At 42.9% G+C, this 22,119-nt stretch overlaps 1 protein-coding gene across 3 annotated transcripts in view; it reads right to left on the bottom strand.

Annotated features, from left to right (window-relative positions):
* The window catches only part of LOC110486056 (spectrin beta chain, non-erythrocytic 1), a 107,603-nt gene that overhangs the window by 29,028 nt on the left and 56,456 nt on the right, over positions 1–22,119 (bottom strand). For all 3 annotated transcript variants that reach the window (XM_036942363.1, XM_036942361.1, XM_036942362.1), the window contains 9 exons: positions 21,822–22,009; positions 21,107–21,224; positions 20,387–20,545; positions 17,197–17,499; positions 15,305–15,458; positions 14,170–15,040; positions 8,206–8,343; positions 4,297–5,053; positions 3,576–3,778 (listed from right to left, as the gene is read on the bottom strand). In XM_036942363.1, coding sequence (XP_036798258.1) covers positions 3,576–3,778; positions 4,297–5,053; positions 8,206–8,343; positions 14,170–15,040; positions 15,305–15,458; positions 17,197–17,499; positions 20,387–20,545; positions 21,107–21,224; positions 21,822–22,009 — 2,891 coding nt within the window. The remainder of the gene's footprint in view (positions 1–3,575; positions 3,779–4,296; positions 5,054–8,205; positions 8,344–14,169; positions 15,041–15,304; positions 15,459–17,196; positions 17,500–20,386; positions 20,546–21,106; positions 21,225–21,821; positions 22,010–22,119) is intronic.

Raw genomic sequence — 22,119 nt, 5'->3', positions numbered from 1 at the left:
CCAGTGGGTCATAAGTTTACTGTGGAAGGACCACCAGAGGGCAGGCTGGGCTCACGGATAGTAGCCCAACAAGGCATGGGAGACAAGGTAACCAGAGGCAATTCAGCACAGCTGACGGTACTAATGACATACTCTCCTTCCTCTATAAGAGAGAGAATGGAACCAGCAGAGAGGGAAGGGGAAAACTATCTCTGGAAGATGGCCACCGAGAGAGAGGAGCTATCCAGGAAGAACCACTAAGACGGTGACAATCCCGTGACTTTTGTTGTAGTTTAAAGATAATCCTATTGTGTTCCTGGTTCATCTGGAGAAGAAGATGTATGTTTTTCCTTGGAAGATTTTCATTGATTATGTTGGAGTGTTTGTGTTGACCAAATGCCCTCAATAGAGAACTGTGTTCAATCAAGAAAACCTACTCCTGACTCGTTTATTCCACCTTCCCGCTTTAGAGTGACGCCCAATTACTTGGTCCGCTCACATTACATACACTCCATTAATATTTGGTAGCATTGCCTTTAAATTGTTTAACTTGGGTAAAACATTTTGGGTAGCCTTCCACAAGCTTCCCACAATAAGTTAGGTGAATTTTAGCCCATTCCTCCTGACAGAGCTGGTTTAACTGAGTCAGGTTTGTAGGCCTCCTTGCTCGCACACGCTTTTTCAGTTCCGCCCACACATTTTCTATAGGATTGAGGTCAGGGCTTTGTGATGGACACTCCAATACATTGCCTTTGATGTCCTTAAGCCATTTTGCCACAACTTTGGAAGTATGCTTGGGGTCATTGTCTATTTGGAAGACCCATTTGCGATGAAGCTTTAACTTCCTGTCTGATGTCTTGAGATGCTGCTTCAATATATCAAGATAATGTTCCTTCCTATTTTGTGAAGTGCACCAGTCCCTCCTGCAGCAAAGCACCCACACAACCTATCCCTCAACGTAACCAAGACTAAGGAGATGATTGTGGACTACAGGGAAAGGAGGACCGAGCATGCCCCCATTCTCTTTGACGGGGCTGTAGAGGAGCAGGTTGAGAGCTTCAAGTTCCTTGGTGTCCACATCAATAACAAACTAGAAAGGTCCAAACACACCAAGACAGTCGTGAAGAGGGCATGACAAAGCCCATTAAAAAGATTTGGCATGGGTCCTGAGATCCACAAAAGGTTCTACAGCTGCAACATCAAGAGCATCACTGGTTGCATCACTGCCCGGTATGACAATTGCTCGGCCTCTGACCTCAAGGAACTACAGAGGGTAGTGCGTACGGCCCAGTACATCACTGGGGCTAAACTGCCTGTCATCCAGGACCTCTACACCAGGCAGTGTCAGAGGAAGGCCCTAAAAATTGTCAAAGACCCCAGCCACCCCAGTCATAGACTGTTCTCTCTACTACCACATGGCAAGCGGTACCAGAGTGCCAAGTCTATGTCCTAAATGCTTCTCAACAGTTTTTACCCCCAAGCCATAAGACTCCTGAACAGGTAATCAAAAGGCTACCCGGACTATTTGCATTGTGTGTGTGTCCAAACCCTCTCTTTATGCTGCTGCTACACTCTGTTTATCATATATGCATAGTCACTTTAACTATACATTCATGTACATACTACCTCAATTGGGCCTACCAACCAGTCCTCCCGCACATTGGCTAACCGGGCTATCTGCATTGTGTCCCATCACCCGCCACCCCTTCTTTTACGCTACTGTTACTCTCTGTTCATCATATATGCATAGTCACTTTAACCATATCTACATGTACATACTACCTCAATCAGCCTGACTAACCGGTGTCTGCATGTAGCCTCGCTACTTTTATAGCCTCGCTACTGTATATAGCCTGTCTTTTTACTGTTGTTTTATTTATTTACCTACCCATTGTTCACCTAATACCTTTTTTGCACTATTGGTTAGAGCCTGTAAGTAAGCATTTCACTGTTGTATTCGGCGCACGTGACAAATAAACTTTGATTTGATGCTGCCACCCACGTGCTTCACGGTTGGGATGGTGTTCTTCGGCTTGCAAGCATCCCCCTTTTTCCTCCAAACATAACGATGGTCATTATGGCCAAATAGTTCTATTTTTGTTTCTTCAGACCAGAGAATATTTCTCCAAAATGTACGATCTTTGTCCCCATGTGCAGTTGCAAACCAGTCTGTTTTTTTTAATGGCGGTTTTGGAGCAGTAGCTTCTTCCTTGCTGAGCGGCCTTTCAGGTTATGTCGATATAGGACTCGTTTTACTGTGGATATAGATACTTTTGTACCTGTTTCCTCTAGCATCTTCACAAGGTTCTTTGCTGTTGTTCTGGGATTGATTTGCACTTTTCGCACCACAGTACACTCATCTCTAGGAGACAGAACGCGTCTCCTTCCTGAGCGGTATGATGGCTGTGTGGTCCCATGGTGTTTGTACTTGTGTACTATTGTTTGTACAGATGAACGTGGTACCTTCAGGCATTTGGAAATTGCTCCCAAGGATGAACCAGACTTGTGGAGGTCTACAATTCTTTGTCTAAGGTCTCTGATTTCTTTGATGATGTCAAGCAAAGAGACACTGAGTTTGAAGGTAGGCCTTGAAATACATCCACAGGTACCACTCAAATTATGCCAATTAGCCTATCAGAAGCTTCTGAAGCCATGACATCATTTTTTTTTTAAATTTCCAAGCTGTTTAAAGCCACAGTCAACTTAGTGTATGTAAACTTCTGACCCACTGGAATTATGATACAGTGAATTATAAGTGAAATAATCTGTCTGTAAACAGTTGTTGGAAAAATGACTAGTGTCATGCACAAAGTAGATGTCCTAACCAACTTTCCAAAACTATAGTTTGTTAACACGAAATTTGTGGAGTGGTTGAGATGATTGTAGTCCACAATCATCTCCTTAGTCTTGGATAGGTTGTGTGGGTGCTTTGCTGCAGGAGGGACTGGTGCACTTCACAAAATGGATGGCTTCATGAGGAAGGAACATTATCTTGATATATTGAAGCAGCATCTCAAGACATCAGACAGGAAGTTAAAGCTTTGTCGTAAATATTTGTTTTACATCACGATACACAATACCAAGTAAATGCAAAGATCAATATCAAGCGTTGTACTGGCATTTGTGGTAGCTGTAAACCTAATAACTGGGTGGTCATATATCTAACCATTGGTTGTATTCTGGGTAGTCTTTTTCGCAGTAAAGCTGTGCAGGTAGCCTACTGGTTAAGCGTTTTGAGGCAGTAACTGAAAGGTTGCTGGTTTGAATCCCCAAGGTGGAAAAATCTGCTGCTCTGCCCTTGAGCAAGACAATTAACCCAGGCGCTGATGATGTCGATTAAGGCAGCCCCCCGCACCTCTCTGATTCAGAGTGGTTGGGTTAAATACGGAAAACACATTTTAGATGAATGCATTCAGTTGTGCAACTGACTAGGTATCCCATTTCCAGGAGATTGCTTTATCATATTAATGTGGATCTCCTGGGGCATTAAATACTCCAACAGGTGTGAGATCTAATCTGCGCAGCAGAGTAACCGCAAAAATGACGACCTGTCCACCAGCGTCATTTGTAACTATCTAGCAGAAGAGGCTTCTAACCTGTCGTCAATAGACGCCGCTCTCTCCTGGATGCGGTCGGCGTTGATGTTGCCATCACTCGCCAGCCGCCTGCCAGCCTCCACCACACTGTTGATCTTCTCTTCGTTGGCGTCCATTGTGGTCATGAAGTCCTCCTGCTTCTTGATGGCTCCTTCGGCCCCCTCAAGCGTAGTGGCCATCTCTGTATGGGCCAGCATGTATTCCTAAGGTTAGGGTTATAAAAAGAGAGAGTCAGTCACAGGGTTTTCTAACAATCCCCACTGAGACTGGATATCCAGGTCGGGGTCAATTCCATTTCAAATCAGTTAGGGAGTACACTGAAATTCTTGAATTGACTGAACTGAAACAGAATATAAAACCCAACCCCGCTGGAATTCAATCTAAAGTACATTGGACCCTTTCTGAAATGTACTTTTTTGATTTGCAAAGCAGCATGTCCTAGGTAGGGGGAGTGGATTATAGTTGGGCACAAAAAATGACACATTGTTACCACATCCCTGCCTAGTAAAATGAGGTAATAACAGCTAAAAGAGGACTTTAAAATAAACTGTTACCAAAAATCTAATTTTGAAAGAGTGTAATCAGTGAAATAATAGTGAAACGGAACCATTCACTTTGGATTCTTTGGCTAATATTTTTCCACTCTTGGAATAGAATTGAAACTCAATTGAATCGAACAATCAAGTACCCTGGTTTAAGGGGTATTGACCAATCAACGTACCTGGTTGTTGAGGAAGGCCTCGGCCTGCGTGGTGTCCCTGAGAAACAGTTGGTAGGCGTGGGACTGGGATAGCAGGTTCTGCCGGTTTTCCCACATCTTGTGCAGCTCATTCCAGCCCGTGTCCAGGGCCTGTAACCGCTGCCTCAGGAACATGTACTGGGCATCGGTCTGGCCCTGGGTCACCATCTCACCCATGTCGCGCATCTTCTGGTAGTCCTCCTCGTAGTTGCGGATCTCGTTCTTGATGCCCTCGTGCTGCGCTAGCAGCTTCTCTGCCTCGGCCAGCGTGTTGGGCGTCTCCTCCGAGGCGACGGCTGTCTGTGTGCGCGACAGCCACGACTGGAAGTCATCCAGCTCGCGCAGGAACTGCTGCAGCTTGCTGGCCTCTCCAAGGGACTCCTCGCGATTACGCAGTGTGGCCTTCATCTCCTCCCACACGGCAGTGATCTCAGCCAGGCGGCCCTTGATGGCCTTGGCCTGGTTCGGGTGCTCGCCGGGCAGCCGCTCCGCCTCGCCGCGCAGGTCGCCCAGCTTGTCCTCGATGGCAGCCAGGTCACGCTCCATGCCAGTGAGTTTACGCTGCAGCGCCATGACACCCGTCAGGTCGTTGCCCAGCTCCTGGGTGGACTCGATGACCTTCGTCTTCTCGCGGATCCATGACTTAGTTTCGTTGCAGTCCAGGTGGTAGTTCTGCACACCCAGCGCCGAGATTAGAGACTCCTTCTTCTGGTCTGCCAGATCCCGGAACTGGCTCCATCTGAGGAACAAATTAATGAATAGAAATATGGTAATTTAGCAGACACTTTGATCCAGTTGACGGACAGTGGCACATATTTCAATATTTGTGGCCTGTACAGGAATCAAACCAACCATAACCCTGTTGTTGCCAGACCAAGGCTCAAATTGACTGAACTGGCCAATTAATTTGATGATAACCAATAATAAATGTCCTGCTCAATTCAAAGGATAAAGTCATATCCAATACACAATAACACCATTTTGAGTCAATAGGTATTATTAATTCACCATGAGAAAAGTAAAGTTCAGGCATAGTTAAAAATCACATAACTGCTTAACTACATTATAATAACCTAATCATATTTTGGTTTCTTCATTTGGCATCAGGTACAGTGCCTTGTAAAAGTGTTTTTCCTATTTTGTAGCATTACAACCTGTAATTGAAATGTATAAAAATACAATTTGGATTTAATGCAATGGACAAAATAGTCCAAATTGGTGAAGTGAAATGAAAAAAATCACTTGTTTCAAAAAATTAAAAAAACAAAAAAAAGAAAAAAAAGTGGTGAGTGCATATGTATTCACCCCCTTTGCTATGAAGCCCCTAAATAAGATCTGGAGCAACCAATTACCTTCAGAAGTCACATAATTAGATAAAGTCCACCTGTGTGCAATCTAAGTGTCACATGATCTGTCACATGATCTCAATGTACATGCACACCTGTTCTGAAAGGCCACAGAGTCTGCAACACCACTAAGAAAGGGGCACCACCAAGCAAGTGGCACCATGAAGACCAAGGAGCTCTCCGATCGTTGGAAGCACACTCGGACCAACGTGCAGCGTGATCTGGGTTCCACATCTTTTATTAGAAATAAGTGAACCACACAACAAAACAATAAAGACTAAACGAAACGTAACGACAATGGAGTGCTAACATGCAACTACACAAACAATATCCCACAAAATACAGGTGGAAAAAAGCTACCTAAGTATGATCCCCAATTAGAGACAACAATTACCAGCTGCCTCTATTTGGGAATCATACAAAATCACCAACATAGAAAAACAAAACTAGAACCCCACATAGAAATAATAAACTAGACTAACCCCCCTGACCTACTCTACCATAGAAAATAAGGTCTCTCTTCGGTCAGGGCGTGACAGGGACTAAGTTGTGGGTAAGTACAGATCAGGGTTGGGTTGTAAAAAAATATCTGAAACTTTGAACATCCCATGGAGCACCATTAAATCTATTATTAAAACATTTAAAGAATATGGCACCACAACAAACCTGCCAAGAGCGTGCCGCCCACCAAAACTCACAGACCAGGCAAGGAGGGCATTAATCAGAGAGGCAACAGAGACCAAAGATAACCCAGAAAGAACTGCAAAGCTCTACAGCGGAGATTGGAGTATCTGTCCATAGGACCACTTTAAGCCGTACATTCCACAGAGCTGGGCTTTACGGAAGAGTAGCCAGAAAAAAAGTCATTGCTTAAAGAAAAAAAAAATAGGCAAACACATGCCTTTTGGTGTTCGCCATAAGGCATGTGGGAGACTCCCTAAATATATGGAAGAAGGAACTCTGGCAGATGAAACTAAAATGTAGGTTTTTGGCCATCAAGGAAAACCCAACACCTCTCATCCCGAGAACACCATCCCCGTGGTGGTGGCAGCATCATGCTGTGGGGATGTTTTTCATCAGCAGGGACTGGGAAACTGGTCAGAATTGAAGGAATGATGGATGGCTCTAAATACAGGGAAATTCTTGAGGGAAACATGCTTCAGTCTTCCAGAGATTTGAGACTGGGACGGAGGTTCACCTTCCAGCAGGACAATGGCCCTAAGCATACTGCTAAAGCAACACTCGAGTGGTTTAAGGGGAAAAATGGAAATGTCAAAGCCCAGACCTCAATCCAATTGAGAATCTGTGGTATGACTTAAAATTGCTGTACATCAGCGGAACCCATCCAATTTGAATGTGCCGGGGCAGTTTTTCTTTGAAGGATGGGCAAAAATCCCAGTGTATAATATTCCATTTTTTAGCACTGATTCTCTACTTTTATCCAATGTATAAAAAAAAACTATTTCAAGTTTTGCTACATAAGACCGATTTGAGCCATTCAGTCACAAATATGCACCCAAGCCAAATTGAAATGTTATCAGAAAGATGTTGGGTTGTTTTCATAGATTTATATTTCCTTACAACCGGTCAAACTGACGTCATTTGAACATTTTGCACAGAAAATCTTTTACGTTATTTTATAGTTATTGTATTTTCTCCCCGGTCCCTAAACGTCTTTGCACCGTGATAGAAGCAGGGATCACTCAGTAAAGTTTTCACAACTACATTGAAGCATTCATTCCATTGATTTATGACATTCTGGTGAGCAAGGGTTTATTTAGTCTTCTAGGGCAACATATGTCAGAAGAGAAGCTGCATGTATCTAATTCTAGACAAGTTGACAAACAAATAGCCTACCAAAATGTTTGAAATTATAAGTAGAAACATATCTAAATGTTCTATATTAGTGGGTTAGGGTCAGGTGTGGGACTCAGAGTTTCACTTTATCACATACTGCGGAAGGGCAACTGCGGAAGGGTTATTAGCAATTGCGGCAGGGTGAGGGTGAACAAACAGCTGATCCGCGTTCCACTGAGGGACATATCAGCTACAGATGTAGGATCTTAATTTGAGCCAGTTTGCTACAGCAAGAAAAAATTCCTACAGCAACAGGAAATGTGGATTATAATTACTGGACATTTTTTGTAGGGGTTGATACATTTTTAATTAGGGCAAATCAAGCCTGAACATTTTAAGTGGAAGTTAAACTTTAGAAGCCTTGATTTTTGATGAGCCCAATGGGACGGCACGATGAGCGAAGGAATTCCCACCAGCAAAGTCCCCTAACCCGGACGACGTTGAGCCAATTGGTGCCAGCCCATTGGGCTCCCGTTCACGGCCGGCTGTGAAACAGCCTGGGATCGAACCTGAGGCTGTAGTGGCGCAGTGCCTTAGACCGCTGCACCACTCGGGAGGCCCCCTTGAAGCTATGTTAAACCTCAAATACACTACAAGTTTGCATTTCCTGCAACAACAGGATGATCAAATTAAGCTAAGTCATCTGTATGACAGGAGATTCTGTCTGTCTGTGAATGGCTCAACTTGCCTGTTGTTGAGCTTATCTTGCTGGGCTTTGATGTTCTTCTCACTGGGGTGTCCATTGTGCATCAGCTGCCTGGCGATCTGGTTCACAACAGCGACGCGTGATGCCTGGTTGTTCATCTCAGGCTCCAGGCTCTCGAACCTGGGAAAGAGAGAGCATGCCATGTCCAATCAGTTCCACTTCAAAACAAACCATTTTCTCTTCAAAACTAATGTTAAGATAGCATACGGACATTGATGTCTGGGCCACATTCAGGCAAATGTTGTGGAAAGCTGCAGATAGAACTGTCATGAATAGAGCTGACATGATTCCTTATACTACCTACAGCACCCAATGTCACAGGAAGGCAAAAAAGATCATCAAGGACAACAACCACCCGAGCCACTGCCTGTTCACCTCACTACCATCCAGAAGGCGAGGTCAGTACAGTTGCATCAAAACTGGAACAAAGAAACTGAAAAACAGCTTCTATTCTCAAGGCCATCAGACTGTTAAATAGCCATCACTAGCACAGAGAGGCTGCTGCCTACATACACAGACTTGAAATCATTGGCCACTTTAATAAATGGAACACGAGTCACTTTTAATAAGGTCACTTTGATAATGTTTACATATCTTGCATTACTCATCTCATACCTATATACTGTATTCTATACTATCTACTGTATCTTAGTCTATGCCGCTCTGACATCGCTCGTCCATATATTTATATATTCTTAATTCCATTCCTTTACTTAGATTTATGTGTATTAGGTATTTGTTGTGACATTTTTAGATATTATTTGTTAGATATTGCTGCACTGTCGGAACTAGAAGCACAAGCATTTCGCTATACCTGCAATAACATCTGCTAAACACGTGTATGTGACCAATAAAATTGGATTTGATTAGATACATATCAGAGGCATGTTTGTTCCACATAACCATATTTTTATCTGAACGTTCCACAACGTTTTACCCGGATGAATCCACCTCAGACGTATTCCCCTGTTTGGGGATTAATCTCATTTTCTCCTTGTATTATCTGCCTTCTTCTGTCTGTTTCAAATATCTATTTCATACATTTCTATTTAAAGGTGAACTTCAGTTTCTAGAAAGGAACCTAAGAAATAGGGCACCTAACGCCCAGTAGGAGGAGCTGTTGCATTATAACTCATTTATCATTTGTATATTTATAGTTTTTCCTCAATCACGTAAAACAGTGTTTTGGAACTGTGGTCAAACGTACCTACAGCAGAACATCAGTGATCAAATGCTCAAATACAGTTACAGATCTTCTGATCATTTTCTTTTCTTTCTACTTGGATCTTGCATCTCTTAAGACACCCTTTTGCTAAACCTGGAATACAACTGCCATCAATGAACGCAAAATTCCGTGAAGTGTTTTGTTCACATAAGAGAATTTTGCAAATCGGCCCATCGTTTCCAGAAATCAGTAAATACTAGTGCACAAAATTGTAAAATGTCTCTATCAGTGTAAATTCACGTAAAATATAGCAGAGGTTGGGGAACCCAGGGCACGTGCCCCCTGTATACCCATTCGGTAATCCAGCACTGATTGTATACTTCCATTACAGAGTGACCCTTTGGTGTAAATTGAAGCTTATCCATTCGTATCAGCAGTTCCTCCACTGTATTCCCCTGTCCTTTTTCTCTCTTTGGGATTGTTTTTCTGCTTGGTGATGGAAAGTCTACAAACCTATCAGTAGAACAGACTATGTATAGAATACATGGAATTGGACTATGATGATGCAGATGAATGAATCCTGCATACAGTGTGATATTTTTTGGTGAAATATACATAAAAGTAGAGTAATTTTCCATATAACTTTGCACCTTTTGATAGTTTGTACTCCAATTTTGATCGTCATGATTTAGTGACTGCACATTTTTTTTTAAACAGACTAACTTTCTTTCGTGTCCGCTTGATTCAAGAGGCATCGATGGTTGTGAAAATCTTTTTTCAGGCAGTCTTTCGACCACTGTATTTGCAGTTTTGATGAATCCAAATGATTTTATGAGAAGTAAACTACATTTTAAAGGTTTAAATGCATTTTGGGCACGATTCCGACATAGGAAATGACATCTTTCCTAAGCACTTCTCAGTAGTTGATATTCAGACTTGCCTTGTAAAGGTGTGTAACAGGCTTTGCAGGTGCGGTTCCCTTGTTTGCACTTAATACATTGAAATCAACCTCTGAAAACCCTCCCACTTTCTCGTGGAATTTTCATTTAATAGGGTTTTCAGTACATTTATCTTAAGCAATCCCTTTAAATACGGCATACCTTTGATTTTTAATTTGGTTGACAGACTCAATAGAATACATTGAATGTACAAAACATTAGGAATGCCTTCCTAATATTGAGTTGCACCCCTTTTGTCCTCAGAACAGCCTCAATTCGTCGGGGCATGGAATCTACAAGGTGTTGAAAGCGTTCCATGTTGACTCCAATGCTTCCTAGAGTTGTGTCAAGTTGGATGGATGTCCTATGGGTGGTGGACCATTCTTGATACACCTGGGAAACTGTTGAGTGTGAAACACCTAGCAGCGTTGAAGTTCATGACACACTCAAACCGGTGCTCCCGTCACCTACTACCATACCCCGTTCAAAGGCACTTCACTCTTTTGTCTTGCCCGTTCACCCTCTGAATGGCACACATACACAATCCATGTCTCAATTGTCTCAAGGCTTAAAAATCCTTCTTTAAAACTGTCTCCTTCCCTTCATCTACATTGACTGAAGTGGATTCAACAAGGGATCAAAGCCTTCACCTGGATTCACCTGGTCAGTCGATGTCATGGAAAGAGTTTTGGAAATCGCAAAAAGGGGTTCAGAATATTAGGGATCAATGAAGGGATCTCCATTTCTGCACCAATTGATAGATTAAAAACTACTCTGATTTTGTAGATTGTTTAGGGTTAGAATATTTAAAAAAACGGTGTTGAGTCATTCTGAAAATTGCCACATTCAGTTATTTAACCCATGGTAATGTTGGAAGATTAGTGAACATAGAATTGTAATATGGAGAATAGTGTACAATAATAGGCTCTTCCCTCGTCTATTGCCTGCACTAACCGTGGAACTGTGTGATGATACAGCCAAGTATTGCGCCATGTGTCGAATTCAAACTGTTACGGCTTGGTCTGTGTTCTGCTCCATAATGATTTAATTAGCCTGTCTTTTTTAATATGATCAACTGTTACTAATGATCCTCAGCAACAACCACAAGGCAGAGACTGCATTTACAGAGGAAGCAAAGCAAATTCATGTAAACGAAACAATGTCATTAAATGGAATGATAATCTAAGCTCAAGGAAACTAAGAGTAAATTGGCAGTTGTTATGAGGCCTACTGACATTTGATACTGTTAGTGGCTAATATTTAACATGATAGAAATATGAAACAGAGAAAGTCAGGGTATGCCTACAATTAAGACATTCGAAAGTGCCCATCACTGTAAGTTAAAATGCTGTACAATTTAAATTCTGTGTAATGGCACAGCATTTCATAAATTTTACTGTGGGAAAGTTGATATGCTGATATACATCAGTTTGCATCCATATGACTGGTTTCACATTTGTCTCCAGCGATTATAAGGTAAAATATTTATTTATTGTATTTCACCTTTATTTAACCAGGTAGGCTAGTTGAGAACAAGTTCTCATTTACAACTGCGACCTGGCCAAGATAAAGCAAAGCAGTTCGACACATACAATCAATAATACAGTAGAAAAAGTCTATATACAGTGTATGCAAATGAGGTAGGATAAGGGAGGTAAGGCAAACAATAGGCCATGGTGGCGAAGTAATTACAATATAGCAATTAAACATGGAATGGTAGATGTGCAGAAGATGAATGAGCAAGTAGAGATACCGGGGTGCAAAGGAGCAAAATAAATAAATAAATAAATAAATAAAGACAGTATGGGGATGAGGTAGTTGGATGGGCTATTTACAGATGTGCTATGTACAGGTGCAGTGATCTGTGAGCTGCCCTGACAGCTGGTGCTTAAAGCTAGTGAGGGAGATATGAGTCTCCAGATTCAGTGATTTTTGCAGTTCGTTCCAGACATTGGCAGCAGAGAACTGGAAGGAAAGGCGGCCAAAGGAAGAATTGGCTTTGGGGGTGACTAGTGAGATGCTACGGGTGGGTGCTGCTATGGCGACCAGGGCGCAGAGATAAGGCAGGGCTTTACCTAGCAACGACTTGTAGATGACCTGGAGCCAAATGGGTTTGGCGACGAGTATGAAGTGAGGACCAGCTAACGAGAGCGTACAGGTCGCAGTGGTGGGTAGTATATGGGGCTTTGGTGACAAAACGGATGGCACTGTGATAGTCTGCATCCAATTTGTTGAGTAGAGTGTTGGAGGCTATTTTGTAAATTACATCGAAGTTGAGGTCAGTTTTACAAGGGTATGTTTGGCAGCATGAGTGAAGGATGCTTTGTTGCGAAATAGGAAGCCGATTCTAGATTTCATTTTGGATTGGAGATGTTTAATGTGGGTCTGAAAGGAGAGTTAACAGTCTAACCAGACACCCAGGTATTTGTAGTTGTCCACATATTCTAGGTCAGAACCGTCCAGAGTAGTGATGCTAGTCGGGGGGGAAGGTGCGGTTAGCAATCGATTGAAGAGCATGCACTTAGTTTTACTAGCATTTAAGAGCAGTTGGAGGCCACGGAAGGAGAGTTGTATGGCATTGAAGCTCGTCTGGAGGTTAATTAACACAGTGTCCAAAGAAGGGCCAGAGGTATACAGAATGGTGTCATCTCAGTAGAGGTGGATCAGAGAATCACCCGCAGCAAGGGCGACATCATTGATGTATACAGAGAAGAGAGTCGGCCCAAGAATTGAACCCTGTGGCACCCCCATAGAGACTGGCAGAGGTCCGGACAACAGGCCCTCCGATTTGACACACTGAACTCTATCAGATAAGTAGTTGGTGAACCAGGCGATGCAATCTTTTGAGAAACCGAGGCTGTTGAGTCTGCCGATAAGAATGTGGTGATTGACAGAGTGGAAAGCCTTGGGCAGGTCGATGAATACAGCTGCACAGTAATGTCTCTTATCGATGGTGGTTATGATATCCTTTAGGACCTTGAGCATGGCTGAGGTGCACCCATGACCAGCTCTGAAACCAGATTGCATAGCGGAGAAGGTACGGTGGGGATTCGAAATGGTCAGTAATCTGTTTGTTAACTTGGCTTTCGAAGACCTTAGAAAGGCAGGGTAGGATAGATATATGTCTGTAGCAGTTTGGGTCTAGAGTGTCTCCCCCAGCATTCCAATCTTTGGGAATCTCAGACGATACGAAAGAGAGGTTGAAGTGTTATTTATATTTTCAATTACCTTCTTCAAATGGATGACTCATTTACTTAGCTGTTATCAATAGCTCTTATCAAGTTGTAAATTACATTGCATGGAGAATGGTGTTATTTTTATAGGAAAAAAATTCAGTAGATGCTTTTTCCACTTGGAACAAATAGGTTCGCTAGACCTTATTAGGAAATGAAGTCAAGGTCAGAATATGACACATGTGTAGACTCACCTCTGCCACACTAACTTATCCAAAATAAATAGCAGATGAATAGCACGCTATTCTCATTCTTAAGTTCAAGGTCAGAATACACATTTAGAGAAAAGTGCATTAAAAAAGGAATTACGTTCCATGTTCACACACTTAACTTGGGTCGGGAATCGGGCCTTTAATGTTTTGCAAATGGCCAGAGTTACGTTTCTTCTGTTACAGTGTTTTGAAAATCGACAACATTGTTCCCAAAAAAATGCTTGCATGTGTGTTATTTCACGTCTTCAAATAGTAAAAATAAAGAAAAATGACATTTGACTGGAACTGTATGTCAAGTATTTGAGTGGCACACTAAGATAAATCAGGCCTAAAAGGTGGAGGCGCTAGGGGTCGACTATGACTTCAGCATGCATTTATATATGTATGGATTCTCTCACCTGTGCTGTATGACCTCTAGGTCTTCCAGCTTCTCTGGGATCTCCATACTGTTGAGCCACTGCTCCTTCTCATTGATCCACATCTCGCAGGCGTCCGCCTCGCTGAACATCTTGTAGAGGGCCAGGGCGTCCTGCAGTGCCTGCTTTCTAAACCGGGTCAGCTCGGCCACCTCCTTGTAACGCTCCTCTATGCCTGCCAAACGGCCCTTGACCTGTTCCGACTGGACCTGCGCCTCAGGCAAGGCGCCCGCCTGCTCATGGAGCGCATCTATCACCGGCCGATAGCTGGCCACCTCGGCGGCGGCGTCCTTGTGTTTGCGCACCAGGGCCTGTGTGGAGAACTCGTCATGGCCCACCTCGCCACTGGACACGATGCGCAGGGCATCCAGGGTCCAGGCGTCGGCGTCATCTGCATCCGCCTGGAACTGGTGCAGGGCATACGCTTCCTCCAGATGGGCCTTCCTCACGGCCGCCAGCTCCTCCAACGCTGCCCACTGCGCCCGCTGGTTGGTGATGCGTTCACGGATCTTGGCAGCGCCGAAGTGGCCGCCGTCGGCCATGGCCTGGCCCTCAGTAATGGTGTGCTGCAGGTGACCTGCACGGCCACTCATCTCGTCCTCCAGGGTGCGGTGCTGGCTTAGCAGGCGCACAGTGCCCGTCAGGTCCCTGCCGCTCTCGTCCGACGACAGGATCTGCTCCTTCTCATGGATCCAGCCCTCCTCCTCGGCCATCTCCCAGAAGAACTTCCAGAGGCGGTGAGACTCCTCCAGGCGGGCCCGTCGCTCGGCAGCCAGCTGGGTCAGTTCCTGATAGCAGAACTCCATGTGTGCCACGCGGTCGCGTATCACCTGAGGGTCACAGGGCTTGTAAACTGTAGAGGAGACAGAACAGAGGCCTAGTTAGCATCTTGCAGGACCCACAGATTTACATTGTACTGTATATGTTATGACCATTCCGTTGCCTATTCCTTTAATGTTTATTTTTCCATTTGCTTGTATAGATCTTGCAAAATGTATGCTATACAACTGAACCGAAAAATTGTGTGTTGACATATATTATCATCATCAGTTAATAATACAAACAATATGATTCACAATTAGAATAATAGCAGTTGGAATGTTTAGGTCATTTTCACCATCGCCATCGATGGCAAACTTCTGAGCATTGTTGTTGACAGCTTTGACTCGGTCGGCCTGGATGCCGATGTCAGCCTCCACCAGGGCATGTTTCTGCAAGAGATCCTCCACTCCGAGCAGATGCTTCCCATAGTCCTGGGACAGTAGCATCATCTGTGTGGTAGAGACAAAGGCATGACATACAGGCATGTGTGTTAGCAACATACAGGCAGGCACCTTCAATTACACTGGCCTTAGTTCGTCAGTTGCCAATATGAATCGTTTACTTTTTGTGCACTTTGAAACGCAATATGGAGTATTTATTTCAAGGTGAGGAGAGGAAACTTTTTGAAACTTTTATAAATTAGATGAAATGTAAAAATCAATCCAAATCAACCACTACTGTAAGGTTTTGTATTTTTTTTTTCTTAGTCAACCTTGTGTTCTGTTTCGTTGTTTTCTTGAACGTAGCCCTGTCTTTCATTTTTGTTAATTGATTTCACCTGTTCTCATCAGCTCCTTATTTAGATCAGTTCATTCTGTTTGTGCCTTTGTGGGGTATTGTTAGTTTTGACTCTACTAAGCCTTTTCCTAGCTCGTTTGTGAGAACCAGTTATAGACTTCAGTCCTAGTTTTGATTCACCTGCCTGTTTGCATACCTGTGTAAGACCATTGCCTGCCTGTGTATGACCATTGCCTGCCTGTGTATGACCATTGCCTGCCTGTGTATGACCATTGCCTGCGACCACGTTTACTGCTTTCTGTGAAGGTGAAATAAACACCTGCCGCGCTCTGCGTGTGAATATACACCTTTTCCTCCCTGAGTATTCATTACAACTACCATCAACTCCCTTGTGACTCCTGTAAACCTAAGAGGATTCGATAGGTGGAAGCGATATGCGAGAATTCCACCCAGCCAATCAGAAAGGCAAGATGATGCAGTGCTTACAGTGCCAACCCAATCCTCTTGTATCTACAGGAGTGCCTAGGACGAGGTTCAGGTGTGCAGATTTGGAATTATTCAGCATTGGACTGACATACGCCAATTAGTTTCACCATTGATACTGGTTAAAATTATTATTTAGAAGAGGGATGGGACATTAGGGGGTGTCAAATAATATTACCCACCGGAAATTTCACGCAAAATTAATACATTGTTTGACTTGAAATGACCTGTTTCCAATACATTGTTCACGTGTTAGTGAATTTTCATTTATTTAACCTTTATTTAACTAGGCAAGACAGTTAAGAACAAATTCTTATTTACAATGACGGCCTACCAAAAGACCTCCTGCGGGGGCGGGGTCTAGGATTAAAAATACAAAAATTACAAATATAGGACAAAACACACATCACGACAAGAGACAACATGACATTAAATAAAGAACAACAACATAGCAAGGCAGCAACACATTAAAACACAGCATGGTAGCAACATTTTATACCTTTATTTAACTAGGCAAGTCAGTTAAGAACAAATTATTATTTTCAATGACAGCCTAGGAACAGTGCCTGTTCAGGGGCAGCTCGGGGGTTTGAACTTGCAACCTTCCGGTTGACTAGTCCAACGCTCTAACCACTAGGCTACCCTGCCGCCCATGACAACAACATGGTAGCAGCACAAAACATAGTTTCAAACATTATTGGGCACAGACAATAGCAGAAAGGGCAAGAAGGTTGAGACAACAATACATCACGCAAACAAGCCACAACTATCAGTAGTGTCCATGATTTAGTCTTTGAATGAAGAGGTTGAAGAGTAAGAGTGAAAGCAGGGTAGATGAGGTAGAATGCATTTTGAACAATTCAATTTGTGTTACAATAAAAAATTAAATGTGCAATTATACATTTGGTCTTTCCAACACAGTTTTAACAGATACATTTTCAGAAGCGTCCTCTCTCCCTCTCTTACCTTCATCTCGTCCATCCAGTCCATGATGTAAAGCATCTCCTGGAAGACCCTCTGCAGACCCAAGTTCATCTCCAGGCGCTGGCGCCTCGACTTCAGAAGCTCCAGCAGGTACTCCCACAGCCGGATCACATTGTCCTTGCGTGCTGCGATTCGTTTGATGTCGTGGTATTTCTCTGCCTCCAGCTCCTTAGCGACGGACACCACGGCCTGCACACGCTCCTCGTAAGCTGTAATATCAGTCTCGATGGCCTCATGCTTCTTGGTGGCCGCGTCCACCGCTGGAAGGTCAAAGCCAAAGTTGTCCTGCGAGATAGAAGTGATGGGAATGGATAGATAGATTAAAGATTATTACATTAAAATACAATAAAATACAGTATATCCTAACAGTATTATATTGTATGGTTGGCAACATACTGGCATACAAGGAAGAAATACTCTCTATTTCTGTAAAGTTATCGTCTTTACAATTTGACAATGACATACTATGCTTCCTTTAAAGGGGAAATCCGCAGTTGCTATTTTTGGATTTATACATTGATGTATCCATTGATTCTTGAGGAATATAACTTAGAAATGCCTCATGAGGGGCCTCTCGAGTGGTGCAGTGGTCTGCGTCACTACAGATCTGGGTTCGATACCGGGCTGTGTCGCAGCCGGCCGCGACTGGGAGACTCATGAGGTGTCGCACAATTGGCCCACTCCTGTGGCGGCCCAGGCGCATGCACAATGTTTCCTCCGACACATTGGTGCAGCTGGCTTCCGGGTTAAGCAAGCATTGTGTCAAGAAGCAGTGCGGCTTGGCGGGGTCTTGTTTCGGGGAGGACACACAGCTCTCAACCTTCACCTCTTCCGAGTCCGTACGGGAGATTGCCAATTGGATATCACAAAAAGGGGGAGAGAAAAAAACTATAAACAAAACAATTTTATGCCTCGTGACATTATTTCAACTGTCACACCCCATCTGAACCCCAAATATAAGCTTGTTTTGCTCCAATGTTTGTAAACATTGTAAATGTAAACAAACACTGTATAGCCTCACTAGGGGGCAGTATTTTCATTTTGGGAAAAATAACGTTCCCAAAGTAAATGGGATATTTTGTCAGGACAAGATGCTAGAAGATGCATATAATTGACAGCTTAGGATAGAAAACACTCTAAAGTTTCCAAAACTGTAAAAATATTGTCTGTGAGTATAACAGAACTGATATTGCAGGCGAAAGCCTGAGAAAAATCCAATCCGGAAGTGACTCATGTTTTGAATGCTCTGCGTTCCGATGCGTCTCTATTGAGCAGTGAATGGGCTATCAACCAGATTACTTTTTCTACTATTCCCCAAGGTGTCTACAGCATTGTGACGTAGTTTCATGCCTTTATGTTGAAGATTAAGCGTAAGCGGCTACATAGCGCAAGTGGTCACCTGATGGCTCTCAGAGTGATTCTTGCGTAAAATAGGAGGTAGCCATTTTTCCTCTCGCCCCTATTGAAAAACCAATTGTCCCGGTGGATATATTATCGAATAGATATTTGAAAAACACCTTGAGGATTGATTATAAACAACGTTTGCGATGTTTCTGTCAATATTATGGAGCTAATTCGCCTACAAAAATAATATTTTTGGAAAAAAGGAACATTTGCTATCTAACTGGGAGTCTCGTGAGTGAAAACATCCGAAGCTCATCAAAGCTAAACGATTTAATTTGATTGCTTTTCTGATTTTCGTGACCAATTTACCTGCTGCTAGCTGGACATAATGCTATGCTAGGCTATCGATAAACTTACACAAATGCTTGTCTTGCTTTGGCTGTAAAGCATATTTCGAAAATCTGAGATGACAGGGTGATTAACAAAAGGCTAAGCTGTGTTTCAATATATTTCACTTGTGATTTTCATGAATAGGAATATTTTCTAGTAATATTTATGTCCGTTGCGTTATGCTAATTAGTGTCAGATGATGACAACGATTCCGTTCACGGGATGAGAGTTACAAGTAGTTAAGGATCCACCCCTTTTTTTAAATTTTCCCCTAAAATGACATACCCAAATCTAACTGCCTGTAGCTCAGTCCCTAAAGCAAGGATATGCATATTCTTGGTACCATTTGAAAGGAAACACACAAATTTGTGGAAATGTGAAAGGAATGTAGGAGAATTTAACACAATAGATCTGGTTAAAGATAAAAACCAACCGTTCTTTTGTTCTTTTTTCGTAACATCATCTTTGAAATGCAAGAGAAAGGCCATTATGTATTATTCCAGCCCAGGTGCAATTTAGATGTTGGCCAGTAGATGGCAGCAGTGTATTTGCAAAGTTTTAGACTGATCCAATGAACCATTGCATTTCTGTTCAAGATTTTGTATCAAGACTGCCCAAATGTGCCTAATTTATTTATTAATAACGTTTCATGTTCAGAATTGTGCACTCTCCTCAAATAATAGCATTGTATTATTTTACTGTAATAGCTACTGTAAATTGGACAGTGCAGTTAGATTAACAAGAATGGAAGCTTTCTGCCAATATCAGATATGTCTATGTCCTGAGAAATGTTCTTGTTACTTACAACCTCATGCTAATCGCATTAGCCTACGTTAGCTCAAGCGTCCCGTGGAAGGGACACCACCAATCCCGAAGAAGATTTATTAACGATAATTTGTGATATCATGGATGGTCAAGCCACGCATCCAATAGCTCTGTCTATGAATTTGAGAGTGGTAAAATTTTCCCGGCCCATCCCTCAGGTTATTGCCAAAACAGAGGCGGGGTGTCCGTTTTGTTATTGTTTCAACTGCAGATTGGCCCTGATTTCAGTTTGACAAAAGTAGGAAAGCAAATGAGATGTATCGTTTACATCTGCAGCACTTAATCTTAATGTGCACAGAGATGCTGCCATACCAGTGTATTACACTGAATCTGTGTCCACCAAGTGGTGCAAAACTGTGAGAAAACAATGGCTGAAACATTTGTATTGACAATGATGTGGTAAAGTACTGTATTTTGTGTAAATAGGAGGTAAAGCGTCACAATTGCTTTTTATAATTATTCTTTGTACGAGTGTGTGTGTCTATGGCTGTGCGACAAGCCTTTGGATTTCACTTAGCCAGTTGTCCCTCATGGCTACTTTGAGTGTTTGTGTGAGTATGTGCATACATATGCATGCGTGTTCTTCTATTTGTGCGCACGCGTTTGTTTTTACCTGTGAGACAAGGCGCTGGTTCTCACTCAACCAGGTCTCCCTCATGGCAGCCTTGCGGTCAAAGCGGCGAGCCAGCTGCTCCAGTTTCTCCTGTCGAATCAGCTCTGTCCTCAGAGACAGCTCCCGCTCATGCTCCGCCTTCTCCAGTCTCTCCCAGGTCTACCATAGACAAAAGTCAAACACGCAATATTAACTCCGGTATGTCATATGGACAAGACAGACCAACATGAACATCGGACGTTATTTTTCTGTTCATTTCTAGACTATTCCACATGTTGAATTGCCACCATTTCCCACCAGTCTGTCTTGTACCTTACACATACACACTATGCCAATGGTGGATTAAACGCTTTCATAATCTCACAGTTTTATGTCCGGATGCAAAATGTATGAGTTGGCTGAATAACTCCCATTGTAATAATTATACCATAGTAAAACGCCTACTTACTAATAATAATACTACCACACACCAAAGAAAGACTACCAAACACCCTGACACAGACAAACAGGAGAGAGAGATAATGAAACATCAAGTTTTTCACTAAGACAAAACATTGGTCAAGGCTTAGGGTAACTTTGACCCTAGACCCTGATCTTGAGTCAGTTTAGCATTTTCTCCACTAATGGTAAAAGTTAGGATTGGGGGAAGGGAAACTGATCCTTAATCTGTACCTAGGGAAACGTCACCCTAAAGCGTTCATCAGAGACTACAGGCATCACCTTGTTAATGTCAGAGATGAGTTTGCCCTCCCTGGGCATGTAGACTTTCTGATTGTTAGCCCTCATCTTGCTCTGGATGGTAAACAGAAGCACCTCCAGGTTGCCCTTCTCAGTAAACCTGATCGATAAAAAGGTAAGTGGTTTTGGGGGAGTGATATTTTGACAGCGCATAAAAGGGCTAATGTCTAAACACATCATATTACTTCCATGTTTGCAGGGTCGCACTTATTTCAAAGCGTTTTTGGAATGCAACAGTCACGTGTTATTTCTGCATCGTTACATACTAAACATGCATACCTTATCGCTTCAATTCATGGACATAGCAGAACTAACATTTTGAAGGAAATTCCACTACAAGCAGGAGAGAGGCGTGCACCCAGAATGTTGTGCCATTCATTAACATTAGGACTTGACATTTTTTGCTTTAGGTAGTGACATGAGTTTTTCATAAAAATATTGGTTCAGAAGTTTGGAACAAAGAATTTGTGATGTTCTGGGAATGTCACAGGAACAGTAACCAAAAAAGGGGTCAAGGAATGGCAAGGTAACTGGACAATGTTATACCTTGAGTAAATATTGTAGACATTTACAAATATTCTTAAGATGGTCTTAAAGCTGAAGATTGCCCATCTTGTCGGATCTCCATAAGTGCATAGGGGTTGCATTGGGGTATAGGGGATCATTTGGGATTGGGTGCTGGCGGGGGGTTACTCACATAGGGGGTTTCTCAACCGTGCGATATGTGTTGAAGGCTTGAAGCTGCTGCTGCACCCCGTTTAAAGAGTTGGCAAACTTGCGATTGTTGAGGATGATGATGGTCTGCTCGATCCACTCCAGCAGGTCTGAGGCCAGAGACTCGTACTTCTCAATCATCTTCTCTGTCTCAATGGCATTGTCCAGTACCTAGCGGAACAAAGAGTATTTGTTTTCTATCTTTTAGTTTGGCCTTCCTGAAGTGCCAGATTGACAGTTTGCACTTTTGGTACTATTCAATTGGTTTCATTATGACCTCA

The sequence above is a fragment of the Oncorhynchus mykiss genome, chromosome 13, assembly GCF_013265735.2.
Source record: "Oncorhynchus mykiss isolate Arlee chromosome 13, USDA_OmykA_1.1, whole genome shotgun sequence".
Lineage (NCBI taxonomy): Eukaryota > Metazoa > Chordata > Actinopteri > Salmoniformes > Salmonidae > Oncorhynchus > Oncorhynchus mykiss.
Note: the sequence above shows the minus strand (reverse complement) of the source record. Positions and strands in the feature narration are given on the sequence as shown.